General features: G+C 39.3%; 1 protein-coding gene across 8 annotated transcripts in view; it reads left to right on the forward strand.

Moving 5' to 3' along the window:
* Positions 1 to 8758, forward strand: part of LOC103714421 (ubiquitin carboxyl-terminal hydrolase 8-like) — a 45290-nt gene extending 36532 nt beyond the window's left edge. Inside the window, exons 11-14 of one of the 8 annotated variants that reach the window (XM_088721058.2) lie at positions 4863 to 5417; positions 5997 to 6270; positions 8343 to 8532; positions 8627 to 8758. In XM_088721058.2, coding sequence (XP_088577184.2) covers positions 4863 to 5417; positions 5997 to 6270; positions 8343 to 8483 — 970 coding nt within the window. In that variant the 3' untranslated portion in view covers positions 8484 to 8532; positions 8627 to 8758. The other 7 variants (XM_026807406.4, XM_026807407.4, XM_039117912.3 and 4 more) reach the window with 7 other exon arrangements.
* Positions 8759 to 16003: the final 7245 nt, after the last annotated feature.

Consider the following 16003-nt stretch of genomic DNA (forward strand, 5'->3'; position numbering starts at 1 on the left):
TCTAGGGGGCATACCGATACTTGGTACGTTGAACCAGCTCCATACCATACCGTACCGACACAATGATAACATGGCACCGGTACAGGGCTCGGTACTGAGACGACGTACCTTGATGTTAGTAACCATCTGGATGCCAGATTTTTGAACTTGAGTAGTGCACTGACAAAACTCTGTCATATTATTGTGATGACTCAACCTTTATCAACAAACATTTTTTAGTTGATAAACTAATTTGCTTACCAATTAGTTGACTTGCATGAAATGAAGCTTATGAAGAATCATGGCAACGATAGGAACAAGATTGGCATCTAACATTTGGCGCTTTGCAACCCAGGGCTATTTTTCTTGTTAAATTATTGCACCCACTTTATTTTGGTTATCTCCTTTTATCTAATGCTGTCTTGCTCTGAATTGTTAATTGTGAAGCATTTTTTTGTAAACAATTTGTAGAATTGTTTAATTCTCATCGAGTCATCTAAGTATATCTGTTGCAGAATAAGAACTAGATCTTTATATCTCATCTAATGCAGACTTACATAATTACCAAATTTTCCCAAAGTACATTTTCAACAACCCTACACCTAGTAATGCCATTTATGGTTGTTAAAAGGATGCTTAAATGAAATCTGTCAAGTTTATGCAACATGATATTTTTGGCAACATATGTGGACTTGATGCTCAAGCATGATGACAAATGCATATATAAAATCACATCTTCTTTGCCTAATGTATCTTTTGATGGGACCTATGTCGTGTCTTCTACTAGTATTGTATTTCACCTTATAAGGGCAAAGACTGGTATGAAAATTTATAACAAGTTGATGAAGCTTTGCATTTTGTCATGCCAGTGCTCTAATGCAATGATTGTTGAACCGAGCCTACCGGCCGGTTTAGCCCAAACCGAGCCGACTCGGTATCCGATGGGGTTGGTTCCGGCCCCGTAAAATGGTTCCGGCCCTTACGGGGCCGTAACCTTAATAAAATTGGCCGTAAGGGCTGGAACCTCAATAAAATTGGCCGGAACCAGTCGGAACGACTGGTATCGACTGGTACTGGATCCAGAGCATAATATTGGTTGGGAGCATGGGCGAATGCTCTCGGGCCGGCACTAGTGGCATTGCAATTGGTACAACCAAGAGTTTAGGAAAGGAGGGGTAATCAGGTTGAAACAGTACTTAGCTGGTGGTTGCGGTGACATATCGAAGTGCTGATTATGCCCACAGGAGATTCGACAGCTGATGAAAAAGAACCTCGCTGATTTCAAAGAAGAGATGGAGAGGGTTGCCAAGAAGAAGGTAGAGGTAGAATGTCGAGCGGCAGAGGCACCTTCCTATCACTCCAAAGAGTCAGAGGAGTCCGCTCCAGATGACGACGAGGCACAGATCCAGACTGCCATGCAGGCGAGCTTGGATGATCAGTCGTAGAAGGAGGTGGTCAGGCATAGGGCTCGATTTGGGGCCTCGTTCTTCGAGTCGGACTCCGGTTCTGCGAGAAGCAAGACATTCAGAGTTCACGAGGACCTCCTCAGTCAGAAAGAGGTCAGCAGAGGCGGTGGCCGGATTACATCTATGCTTGGGGCTTTTGGTAGCAAAAGAAAGTCATCCAGAGAGATTCCACCAGGAGCAGCAGTCCATGATTTAGATTCGCATGCCTTCTCCAGCAGAGATTCAAAGCAATAGATGGTTGACTTAATGCTGAAGAAGGATAAGAAGGATAAGTGGCAAGCTATTGGATCCTGATTCCACTTTAGCCACATCCCAGCGAATATGGCAGACAATATGTACTACAGTTCTGCCATTTCCGCCATACAGCCTGTCGGCTCCGATGTAGATTATTCAGGCCCGAAGGACATTTATGGTGAGCTTCTTGACAACAATAAGGAGTTAGAAAAATGAATTGCCTCTTACAAGAGCAAGTGGCCCATATATGGACTGACTGTGATGTGTGATGGTTGGATCGGTCCTATCAGGCGGAGCATCATCAACTTTCTAACATACTGTGATATGAAGACTTTCTTTCTCAAGTCGGTTGAAGCTTCTGATCAAGTGCATGACTCCACATAGGTCCTCAAATTTATGGAGAAGGTGATTGATCAAGTAGGAGAGGAGAATGTCGTGCAGGTCGTTACTGATAAAGGGTCACAATATAAGGCTGTTGGAGGGATCTTGATGGAGCAGCGGCCACATATTTTTTGAACTTCATGTGCTATATATTATATTGACCTCGTGTTGATGGATATTGCGAAGATCCGTAGATACAACATACGGTGGAGACAGCCCAAAGCATCACCGGGTATATTTATAACCATACCTAGATTCTTTCACTAATGAGGAAGTTTGCAAGGGGTAAAATTTTGAGACCAGGAGACACGCTTTGCTACCAACTATGTTGTACTTGATAGCCTTGAGAAGAAAGCAACCCTATGTTAGATGTTTGTCAGTTTCGAATGGCCAAAAACAAACCCTTGCAAGCCTCTACCCTGATCATATTAGTATAGCTTCTGATAGATGCTTGTATTAAGAAGTTGTGGGAAAGCAATAGTTTTAAAATATAAGTTGTACAAAAGATTTTTGAAGCTTGATATTAATTTTTTTGCTAATATGTCAGCTTTTAATAGAACAATTAGGTTCGAGAGGAAAACATGTTGTGCAGGTAGCATGTTAGTGCAAAAGTTTTTCCTTTTCAATTTGAAAAGTTTTGTATATTTTCCAAAAGTGAGCTTCATTTTGTGAAGTACAACGGAGTTACAGTTGGTCAATTAGTCAATGCCATAAATTTTCTCTACTATGTTGAAGGAATGAAGGCCTTTCCTTCTATAATAAGGGTCAAAGATTTGTCTGTTTCTCCACTATGCTATCATGTAATATGGAAAGAACAGAAGAATGTTTGGTGGTGAGAGTGCGCATACACCTCTGTCTGCTCAAATTCTTCACCTTATTAATGCTGGAAATGGAAAGGTTTGGGTCAGGTCATCCCATGCTCGAGCCAAGCTCGAATTATTCCACTTAGGCTTCTGCTGGGCCTGAGTCCAAAATTATCACAGAAATTATACTTGAGCCCAGCCCATCCTGAATGCAGATAAGCTCAGAAGTCAGAAGCCTAAAAAGGCCTGAGATTGCTGATTTGGCTCAGCTTGATGAGGGAGGGGGAAGGGGCTTGGGTAAGAAGGGGGGGAGGGAGGGGAGAAGGGAACCCAAGCCTTTGGTTACTTTCAGAAGGTCTGATTTGAAGGCACGATGAGTTGGACGAGATGAGCAATCCCTAATATTTTGATGGTTGATTGTGTTTCTACATGGAGGAAGGTGGCTCAAAGTCTACAGAAAAGAGAGGCGAGCCTTCTTCTAGGAACCGTTACCATCATCTCTTAACTAAGCTAAAGGTCTTGTTGGATTAGCCTCTAAGGCAAAGATAGAAATGTAGTGGCTAATGACAAGGGGACCACATGAAAGATTAAAAAAGAATCTGAAAATGATGAGCAAATCTCACATAAGACATTCTCAATTCCCTAGTAATCATACTTAGAGGTGAAAGGCCATGTGCCTATATGGTGAACGCCTGTAGGTAAAAAATTTCAGGCTTTAGATACCTATTTCATAGGGGTTTTACAATGCCTTTTAGTTTAGTATTGATCTGAGATTAATATATGAAATAATATGAAGAAGAACATTGCACCAAATTTATCTAGCCAATGGCTGCCCAGACTTAGCCCCTTGATTTTTTTTGGGATGTGGCTTGTCTCGACCCAAAGCTGCAAATTCATTAGCCGACAACCCACCCCAAAGGAGGTCTGGAAAGTCTTGGGGATCATTTCTGTATCATTACATGAACCTTGAAAGCAGTGTTAAGGTAATTGCTTTGGTATTGTCTGCTCCAGTTAGAGCCTTATTTGATTTTATAGACCTTCCTACGGTGCACAAGTACTGTACAAGCTTGACATGCTTTTTAAGACTCCTGGCACTTATCTGCCAATGCAGATGTCTGGCCGCTTCTGCCTCGGTTTTGCTAATCTTTATCACAGTTTGTCCTTCAAGGAGAATCCATATAAGTTGTTAACATTCATGTCTGACTTTATACGAAAGGCATCCTAACCAAATACAATGAAATCTGAATTTGTCAAATCGACTATAAAAATAAATGCAAATTAAACTTTTATATCATATAATAGTGTTTCAAGGTTCAAAAAGGACTTAATGCACTTATCTGTCAGCTTTGCTGAAGACCAATATACATCCTCAAAATTTACATGCACCTGCATGCTTACATGCCTATACATATATACATACATATATGTGTATTGATACCCAAATAGTTGGGAAAAGGCTTGATAATTATGATTATGACATCTATTGTATGTATATATATGTAGACATTCATATATGCATAGCTATACATATAGTGAGAGGTTCCCTGTGAACATTCCATCTCACATGGGAAGAGAGATCAAATGGCAAGGCAAAAGTCCATACACCTATACATGTGTATGCATATGCATCTGCACATACACATACATGCTTATCGACCTTCATGAATCATCTGGACACATGAGGATGTTTAGCTGAAAAAACATATAGCTTTGGTTTTCCATGCAGTACAAGACAGCGAAAGACATGAGTGAAGAAACTGCAGTTCTTCTGACCAAGCTTGTTAGTTGAAGTAAATTTCTTAATTATTTCTCATAAAAAAAATAGCTGAAGAGGCATACTTATTTCTGCAAGTATTCATATTCTGTACTCTAGCCTGTAGTATCAGTTTTTTTTTTTCCGCTTCTGATGCATGTCTGGCTCCCTGACCCATGTCATGTCTGAGTAGTATTCACATTCTTCTATTCTATTATTATGTTCTAATCAGATCAGTGCTTTCAGGTATTACATCCTTGGTAAAATGACTTCACGTTGGCAGGCATTTGGTTTTCCTCTTATAGCAAAGCTGCCTGATACTCCAAGTGGCTCCACGATTTGCAAACTGTTTCTGAAACTGCTGAATTCATTTAGACGATCAAAGGATATTGCTTTAGATGATGATCGAGACAATTGCAGAAGTGCTTCTTTCGATGAGATTGCTAAGATGGACGCAAGTTCTCGCAAGTCAGGCTGTAAAAGCACAGCTGATGCTGGTGAAGAGAATGAATATATGGGGGATGAATTTGAACTTTACTTAACAGATGAAAAGGGTCAAGTCATGGAATCAAAGATAGAAATGAATGAACCACTTTTATGGACTGGGTTGCAAAAGCAATTGCACATACTTGTCCGCTGGAAGGATAAATCACTAGATCAATATGATAAGTCACTCCTGAACTCGCTACCTGAGATCTACAAGTATGGACTCTTTGCTAAGAGACTTCAAGACTCCTTTACTCTATATGCATGCCTTGAGGCCTTTTTAAAGGAGGAACCATTAGGCCCAGAAGACATGTGGTTAGTATACCTTCTTAATATCTCATATTACAGAAATACTCTGTGTAGGTTTATAGCATCAGCCTTGGAAGTAAATTTCTATCTTTTTAGGATAACATTTCATTATAGCTGCCTAAATGATAAGATTTGTTGGTTATGGATACAGCCATCAGTCTCTTAATAATTTCAGAAGATGAAAAATTTAGGGCAGTGTTGATATTTGGCTCATTGATTGCTGTTTAAGCTTTTTATTTAATTTAAAAATCCATATTAAGTTAAATTATGCCAGTCTTATTGCTTGCTGTTTTAATATCTTATGTATTTCCGTTAGCTTCTTGGTGGTCTGGTGATGGAAACTCTTGAAGTTGAGCCCATGACAATGAACAACGGTGAAGATATATGAATATAAGGACTAAAGGCATTTTAAAATTCATATGATTATTCTTCCTGTAAGATATTATTATTAGCTTCAATTCAAATGCTAGTCACACCCTCCCCCTCCTCTCCCTCTGTGTTTGTGTATGCGTGCATGCTTCTGTGTGTTGATCTGGTTATGATGTGTGCATGCATGGCCACACGCATTGAACCTTTATTTTTCAGGTACTGCCCATGCTGCAGGAAGCATCAGCAAGCTAGCAAGAAATTAGATCTTTGGAGGCTGCCAGAAGTTCTTGTTATTCATCTCAAAAGATTTTCTTATAACCGGTTCATGAAAAATAAGCTAGAAACATTTGTAGAGTTCCCTATTCATGACTTGGACTTGTCAGCATATGTTGCTCACAGGACTGAACATCCATCTCACCATTATCGACTATATGCAGTTAGCAATCATTATGGGAATATGGAAGGTGGTCACTACACTGCCTATATCCATGTGAGTTCCATTGTCAGTTACTTCTGTCTCATTTTTTTTTTTTTCTTTTTCTTCTCCTTTCTTTTCTTATTTTATTTTGCATTTGATTTAGTACCTTTCTTACCTACTTTCAGTAGAGAATGTTATTGAACCTGGTGGCCCCTCTCTCTCTAATGTATGATTTGGACTAATGAACATGGTTTGTAATGGTGAAAATTTAAATTGCATCTTTGATGTGCTCTACCACTGTATTATATAAATATTATGCTAATGTGCATGTAATATTTTAAGGTGATTGTGACATATGGGAAATTAGGGACCTTGGCATTTTAGGCATGCAAGCAGATGCCAAAAATGTTCCATAAAAGTAAAATAAGAATTCATGACTAAAATCATAACTTTAGTATTAGAAATAAATCAGAAGAAACTAAAGAAAGTTAAGGAACTATTACTTGAGAACCGATCTTTCTGAGTAACATACACTTCAAATAGTAAAATGACATTCTGTCTATGGAAAAAGAATAGTAATTGAAAATTCTAAAAACATGCTAAATAATTGAAATTGATGCATACTTATTAATAATGGATTTAGGTAAACTAGTAAGTTGTGGTTAAGAGGGTACTACGTATCATTAAGTCAGGGTTTTAACTGCCTTGCCTTGCTGGGTGCCTAGCCCACATACAAGGGGCTCCCTAGCTGGCTGGGTCCTATGTGGAGTGGCAGAGGGACTGCCTAAATCCATGAGACTGCCTATTGATGCATATCTTATGTTTGGTTTTTGCTTTGCTTTTCTAGGTTAAGATTGCTTAAATGGTGCATCAACCATGACCTTTCCTTTCAAATGAAAAGTTAGTGGAACCCACTGATGAATTCTTGTTTTTATCTGACATTCTCCATACGCATTCTCTGAAACAGATTTAGTTTTAGCCTGACTGAGATGCATAAACCATAGTAATGTTTTTTCCATGCTGACTATATCCTTATTACCATTGTAGCATGAAGGACATAATGAATGGTACGATTTTGATGACCGCCATGTTGTTCCCATATCAGAGGACTCTGTAAAGATGTCAGCTGCTTATGTTCTGTTCTATAGGAGAACGTAAAGTAAGCTTAGTTATACCCATACTGTAGTTTCTCACATCCTAGAGCATTGAATTGGAGTTTCCATGTGGTTTCTGGATTCAAATTACATGCATGCTTTCAGCAGTTGAAGCACCATTTAGCTTTGTTTCTCACATGTGGATTCCTTACTGCAAGTAAACAAGCATCAGGATCAGGATTGAAGTTTAGATGATTGGCATAGCAACTACAAGGTAGTTTTTTGATGGCATTTTCTCAGTGTCTACATGTATATAACTTCTTACAAATAGAGAGCCTTGGGACCAGATGGCTATTGTATCTTCCTATCACTTTTTTCTCACCCATAATTTTTAGGATGAGGTGGAGATCTCTGGCTTCCATGCTCTGTAATTTCTTTTTTCCTGGTTATATCATCATTTGATTCAATTGACTTCTGGATATTTCCTAACAAATTTGTGTTGCATGTGAACAAAGTATCTTCATCCTATCTTTTGTCATATTGGTTCTAAGCTAAACATGGATAAAAACCTCCTGCGCGAGAACATAGTGTAACATGAATTGTCTCTTGCCTGATAAATTGTTTCATATGCTTCACATAATTCGGGAGGCAAGCTAGCAGTATCTGGAAAAGATTCTGAATTTTCTTCAGTGTATGCAGATGTCAAAAATAGAGCCTTTTTTTTTCACTATATATGCAAAAGTTGACCACTGAACATAGCTTGAGCTCGGTAAGCGTGACCTAGGTGGAGCATGCATTCAATTCGAAAATTAGTAGGCATTGCTTATGTTAAACATTATGGACACCATATTGGAGCATCAAATATGCAAGTGGAGTGATTATTATATACTGAAGCTGGAAGACTAATGCCTTCCATGTACGAAGTGATTTATCAATCAGTTGATGTAATAGAATTTGCTGGCAGAATTTTGGTTGTAGTTCCTTTTGGAGTCTAAAATCATTTCTGTCCATATACTGTACATCCACTCGTTATTCCCAACATGTATCCAGGTGAATGCTCTGCAGGCAACTCTAAGTGGAAGGCTAGTACCAACCAGCCTGTCACCAATTCTCACGGGAAGATGCTTGAGTAGCTCTGAAAAGTTGTGCAAAAAGTTAGGCCGTTTAGTGTATTGCCATTGCTCCCTTTGAATTCGCCTCGTGAAGTGTGCCATTAGGTGAAGCAGAGTGATTGTGCAAGGTACCTGAGTTACTTTTTTGCGACATTTTTGAGTGGCTCTTCTGAGTTACCATGGCACTGCTCATTGTCAAAATTGTCTCTCTATGGTTGTAAGGGAATTTCACAATCTTCAACGAAGGCCCTATTGATGTGTTCCTCTCTGTTAGGGACATGGGAACAAGCCTGACCAATTCAGGTCACGGATCCTATTCGAATACAATCAGGGTTGGTCTCTTTTAGCAGCATATTGTTGTATGGAAGGCAACAGGGTAGCAGTTGGCATCCACAAAACCTTCAACAATGATCCTGCCGTTCCTCCTATGCCGGACACTGGGAAGCCGGCTTGACCAAGATCCTTCTTGGATGCGGTTATGGATGGTTTGATGCTCCTCTTCAGCATATGGTTGTATTTTATAAGCAAAGCTGCACTCAGCGGCCTATTCGACAAGATAAACTAGCATGCAATATGATGTGAATAGAACAATGTTCAGGACCCAACCGGTTCTTCAAGGAATATGATTTGAATAGGATTAGATAAATCACCTATTCTCTCATTTATTGGCAAGGTGTTACTAGTAGAGCTCGAAAATTTGAACTGCTAGGTAACCAGTGACTCAAGTGGCAGGTGAATTCTTATGTTCTTGAGATCAAGTGTCTATGAACCTTGGTCCGTTCGCTCACATCTCTCCCCAGTTCTTCCACTGATCCAACTTTTTTTGGACTTCAGGTGCCCATGAAACTTTGTGGAGATGGCCAGCTAATTTCAGTTGTCCATTGGTCCATAAGCTGAGCTCAATACCCAAATCAATATCCGATTCGGTAACAGTGTAGTAATTTTGAAGATCTTGCTATGCAAGCCCAAGTCCAATACCTAGAAGGGATTAGGCATACAACTATGTCCAAGTTCAATCACAGCTTGGTCTCATAAGCTGAGCTCAATACCCAAATCAATACCCGATTCCATAACAGTCTATTAATTTTTAAGATCTAGCTATGCAGGCATACAACTATGTCCAAGTTCAATTACAACTTGGTCTTATTAGCTGAGCTCAATACCCAAATCAATATCCGATCCAATACCTAGACGGGATGAACTAACTATGCGAGACTGGCCCAGTTAGGCATGCAACTACATCCAAGTTCAAACACAGCTTGTCCTAAAAAACTGACACGTGTGCTTAACGAGGGTCCTTTTCCTAATAGAGGAGCCAAAAAAAGATATTTGTTTATGATAATTTTGACATGGCTGCTTAAGAAAAGTCATTTTCAACTGGGAGAGCCAAAAAGGAAATTTTTCTATGGTAATTTATTTTTTGGTTTATGCCTATGCAAAAACAAATTTTAGAACACCTATTTATGGTGTTTTTTTCCTTTTTTCCAAGTTTAGAATGTTTTTCCTCACATTTTGGTTATAGTTTTTTTTTCTTATAACGTTTTTCTTAGAGCGTTTTTCTTTCTCCTCACGTTTGATTGTAATTGCTTGAAAAGCATTCCAAACGTGCCTATATAAAGGCTTGTCTTATGTTATGTTTTCAGAGGAATTAATTTCGAGTTTGAGTGAATTAAGGAATTCAACCTTTGACTTGTTTTTCTTCTTTTAGATGTTCTATATCTCTAGGTTTTTCTTTAGATGGTGAGCGTATTCTTAGTTTGTATCTCAGGAATATTGTTTGTGAGTGGTGATCACTAGAACTTTGTATCTCTAGGATGGATTTCTTTAGCTGGTGAGTTTTTATCTATCCATTGTTCTTGTCATTGGAAATTTGGGTTTATCATTATTCTCAAATTTCTGGGTGGTTTTGGTTTGCTCGTGTTGTTTGTCTTTCCCTCTTTTATTTTTCCGACATTAGATTTGGTATCAAAACGTCATGGCTAGTCTAGGCTATAGTTGAAGAGGGCAGAAAGTTGAAGGACCAAACTTGAGCATGATCTTCATGATGTTGAGAATGAAGCATTACGGAGAGAAGTGCAGCGACCTCAACAAAATTTGGCGCATCTTCAAATGTTGAGACATAATATCCCAAATTATGAATCGGAGAAAGAAAATTCACATGCTGAGGAAGAAGAGATCAATCTTTTTCATCATGATCTTACTTTGACATCGAATCGTTCCCGAAGGAGTCGCAAATTTCAACGAGAGTTCGATATTAAAGTTGATATGCCTGATTTGAAGAAAGGATGCATCCTGATGAGTTCATTGATTGCTTGCATACGGTGGAGCATGTCTTTAAATACAAAGATGTACCAGAAGATCGTAAGGTGAAAATTGTAGCCATCAAGTTGAAGAAACACACCTCTATCTGGTGGGAGCATCTTAAGAAGAGAGGGGGTGTAAAGGAAAAAGGTGAATTGTGACATGGGAAAAGATGTGAGAGATTCTAAGACATAAATTTCTTCCAGATAATTACAAGCAAGATGCTTTTTCCAAGTTCAATAATTTTAAGCAAAAATATTTATCTGTGGAAGATTATACTGCTGAGTTTGAGTAATGTTGCGGTGTGATGTTGAGAAGCCCGATGAGCAAACCATAGCCCGTTATCTTGACGGGTTATGTGGTAAAATTTGTGTCATGGTACAATTGCAACCTTATTGGATTTTTAACGATGTGTGCATGCTTGCAGCTAAGGTGGAGAAGTTTGCTCTACAAGTCGTGACACTTCTTTTAACCAGAGGAGTGCCGGACCTTTCAAGGTTAATTCCACCAAGGTATCCTTATCAAAATCCCTCCAAATCCAGAAAGTCCAGCAACTAGTTCAAGTCGTTCCCTTCCTCCTACCGGTCGTTGATGCTTCAAATGCCAAGGTATAGGCCATATTGCATCTGATTGTCCTAACCATAAAATTATTTCTCTTATGGAGAAAGATGAAGGGAAGATGACGAGTGGCTTTGCAACAATATCTTCCATATACGATGTACTTCTCATGGCAAGGTCTATGATGTGATCATTGATGGGGGAGCTGTGAGAATATTATGGCAGCATCAATGGTGGAAAAATTGAAGCTCAAAATGGAAGATCATCCTTAAGCATATAAGCTTTCTTAGCTTTGCAAGGGTAATGAAGTAAAAGTTTACAAGGGTTGCCTTGATCTATTTTCTATTAGTAAGAAATTTTTTGATGAGTTTCTTCGTGACGTTATACCTATGGATACTTATCACTTATTACTTAGTCATCCATGGCAATATGATAGAAAAATGATACATGATGGGTTCAAAAATACGTATTCCTTTGTGAAGGATGGGGTGAAGATTGTGTTAGGGTTTACTAAGATAGAGAGCAGTCCCAAGCCTTCTAAAGGGGAGAAAAATAATCTTTTGTCCAACACTGAAATTAAAAGGGCCTTAGTGGAATCTCATAGAACCTATGCCCTTGTTGTTCTAAAGGAGAATGAGGAGAAGCATGAGTTGCCCCCTATAATAAAAACTTTACTCCATGAATTTTCTGACATTGTTTCCGATGAAATTCCACCGGACTACCACCTATGAGAGACATATAACATTGCATTGACTTAATACCCGATGCTAGTCTCCCAAACAAGGCAGCATATAGGATGAATCCTAAGGAGCAAGGGGAGTTACAAAGGCAAGTAGGTGGGTTGATTGCTAAGGGGTTAGTAAGGGAAAGCATTTGCCCTTGTACGGTTCTAGCTCTCTTTGTGTCTAAAAAGGATGGTTCTTAGCATATGTGCATTGATAGTAGAGCAGTGAACAAGACTACAATCAAGTACCGGTTTTCAATTCCATGTCTTGATGACCTACTTGATCAATTACATGACATTGTCCTTAGTCAAGAAGGTAAGCCTATTGCCTATTTCAGCTAGAAGTTGAGTGAGTCTCGGAGGCAATACTCTACTTCTGACTAGGAATTCTATGCTATCGTGCGAGCCTTGGATCACTGGAGCCATTATCTTTTGCCTAAGAAATTTGTTCTCTTTTCTGATCATGAACTCACTGAAATACATCAATGGGCAACACAAGATGGACTGACGACATGCTTAGCGGGTGGAATTTTTGTAGACCTTTTTATTCACCATTAAGCATAAGTTTGGACTTTTGGATAAGGTGGCCGATGCCCTAAGTCGAAGTATTCCTTGCTGTCGACTATGCAAGTGAAAGTCTTAGGATTTGAAGTTCTCAAGGAGTTGTATCAAGATGAATCCGTATTTCGATACTATTCTAACTGAGTGCATGAAAGGGCCATTTTATCATTTTGCCTTACAGTATGGATTCAAGGACAATCAGTTATGCATTCCTCAATACTCATTATGAGAGGCATTTTGGGTGAGACAAAACTCTTTCGTTTGTAGCATCTCATTTCTATTGGCCTAGAATGGAGCGAGACATTATGAGGCACTTGGAGCGATGCAAGATTTGTCATATAACCAAGAGTCATGGGCAAAACACAGGCTTGTATATGCCATTACCAGTTCCAAATTCACCATGGGAGGAAGTTAGCATTGACTTTGTGATGGGGCTGCTGCGGACATAAAGGACCAAGGATTCTATCATGGTCATTATTGATCATTTTTCGAAGATGGCGCATTTTGTTTCATGTAGCAAGACCGTGAATATTTCACATATAGCTGAGTTGTATTTTCGAAAGATTGTGTGACTTCATGGCATGTCAAAAATGATTGTCTCGGATCGAGATACCAAGTTCATAAGTCATTTTTGGTGCACTTTATGGAGAAAGCTTGGAACGAAGTTACTTTTCAGCATGTCACATCATCCTCAAATTGATGGTCAAATTGAAGTTGTTAACCAAAGCTTGAAAAATTTATTGAGGAGTCCTGTGGGTAAAAATATTCGTCAGTGAGAACTTGTGTTAGCTCAGGCGGAGTTTGCCTACAACTATTCTGCAAGTCAAACTACTGGTTACAATCTTTTTGAAGAAGTGTATAACCTTAATCCAATTAGCCCCTTGGATTTGCCTCCTATTCCTTCAACACAACAATTCAGTGAAGATGCTGATGAGCGAGCCAAGGCTATTAAGAAGATGCATGAGCACATTACAGAGAAGATTGTCAAGCAAAACGAAAAGTATCGTGCTAGTGCCAATAAGCATCATAAGTCGATGGCTTTTAAGAAAGGAGATTTGGTGTGGATCCATCTTCAGAAGGAGCGTTTTCCAACTGAAAAGTATATAAAGCTGATGCCACGAGCTAATAGTCTATTCAAAGTTCTGTGACGTGTCAGAGAGAATGCTTACAAGGTTGAACTTTCAAAAAACTATGGTGTTTTAGCTATATTCAATGTATCTGACTTGTCCCCTTATCATGGAGATGAAGATGAAGCTGATCCAGACTTGAAAATGAGTCTTTTTGAACAGGGAGAGAATGGCACGGATGCTTAAAGAGAGTTCTTTTCAAATGGGAAAGCCAAAAAAGAATTTTGTCTATGGCAATTTTGACACGGATGCCTAAGGAGAGTTCTTTTTAATTGGGGGAGCCAAAAAGAAAATTTTTCTATGTCAATTTATTTTTTGATTTATGCCTAAGCAAAGGCAAATTTTGGAACGCTTATTTGTGGTGTTTTCTCTTTTTTCTCAAGTTTAGGATGCTTTTTCTCATGTTTTTGGTTATGATATTTTTTCTTATGGAGTTTTCTTTCTTCTTACATTTAGGATTATTAATTGTAATTGTTTGAAAAGCACTCCAAACGTGCCTATGTAAAGGCATGCCCTATATTATAGAAACTAATTTCGAGTTTGAGTGAATTAAGTAATTCAGCCTTTGGCTTGTTTTTCTTCTTTTGTGTGCTCTGTATCTTTAGGCTTTTCTTCAGGTGGTGAGCTTGTTCTTACTCTATATCTCAGAAAGATTGTCTGTAAGTGATGATTACTAAAACTCTGGATCTCTAGGTTGGATTCGTTTGGTTAGTGAGTTTTTATCTATCCATTATTCTTATCCTTGGGTATTTGGTTTACTCTTATTCTTAAATTTCAGGATGATTTTGGTTTGTTCATGTTGTTTGTCTTCCCCCTTTTTCCCCTTTTATTTTTCTGGCATCAAGAACTTGCTATAAATTGGTAAACATTGGGTGGTCTTGGACTGTAATATGTCCGCAGGCTGACTTCACCATGTTTGCTTGCACCACTGTTGGCACTGGCCCTGGCAAACCATGGAAACAATCGCAGGTGGTGCCCATGCTGGGGATCGAATCTTTTCTAAAAGCATGGTTTACCCTGCTCTAGTCCATGTGTCATGCTTTCTGGTTTTGCCTTTATGCTGAGAAGGTGGGGTCGGCATTCAAGGTAGAAAAAAACAAAGAAAGAAAGGTGTGTAATGGGTACCATACATCTTTAAAGCTCCTTCAATGTGCATTTGCGTCTCTAGGCATCCTTATCTCTTTATGTACATACGCATGTGCAAGTGTTGAAGCCTTCTCTCAAAGAAACTTCATGGAGGCCTCCAAATTCTTAAATCAGGTGGAGTACGTATCGCAGCAGTTAAATCCAATACCGTGGTCATCCATTGGAGGATGGGAAAGGCTGACAACCCTATTGCCCAAGCATGTGGCTAGCTGACACTTTGCATGTCCTAGACTTGGTCATTAGTCCAATCATGGTAGATTGGAAGCGACCATATACGAATCAACCATCATTTGACCACTCGGCATTTGCCATTCCCCTGCCCACTGGGAGCTGCTAAATGAGTTGGTCCAATTCCATACACCACAGGCTCACAATACTGAATTGCTTTCGAGTCTCAATCAAGTAGGTCCTTGATTTGTTCTCTGAACAATTAATGGGCCTTTCGAGCCTTGCACCCTCACGTTATTGTGTTTCCTGAAAGTCGACTCTGTCCTATTCCAATCGTCTCTCTCTCACATGCGCACACATGCTAATATAGAGGGCTAGCTAACAGGTTGGATGGTATCAGATACAAGCCGAGTTGAATACAAATTAGGTCAAAAATCTATCAATCTAAGCCGATCTGTTAGTTAAACAAGCCTACAATAGATTGAATCGAGTTAAACAGTCTAATTGTTGCTGGTAATATTTTGTACTATTGGCCCATTATCTTGCTTACATGTGATTTAAGACAGGTTGAAATTTTTGATTTGTGGTCTAGAGTCCTAGAAGACCAAGACCGGATACATGCCAGAAAGGTAGTTGAACAGTACTGTACCATTCTAGTTCACACTGGCCGACTGGTCCCCTGAAAGATGAGTGCCATCAGATTGGCTTATTAATGATAGAGAATGGGCTGTGGGACCATCAAGTCAGTGGGATATCCAAGGTTGTGGTTGATCTTTGGAGCGGCAAAGGTTTAGAGGGGATGGGAGATGGGCACCCCCTACCCACTCGTCCCTTCAATTCTCTTAATAACCAAATCAACCTTATCTTAGGGAAGGGGACAGCGACCGACTTCCCATCTCCATTATCTTTCAACTTTTTTTAATATTTTTTAAAGTTATCGATAGGCGAAAATCTAGACAAACAATGCCGGAAGGGGACTCCTTTGTCCTTTAACTTGATGCCAAACTTTGTGGA

The sequence above is a fragment of the Phoenix dactylifera genome, chromosome 1, assembly GCF_051530095.1.
Source record: "Phoenix dactylifera cultivar Ajwa chromosome 1, Ajwa_hap1_PhDact_Kaust_v1.1, whole genome shotgun sequence".
Classification (NCBI taxonomy): Eukaryota; Viridiplantae; Streptophyta; class Magnoliopsida; order Arecales; family Arecaceae; genus Phoenix; species Phoenix dactylifera.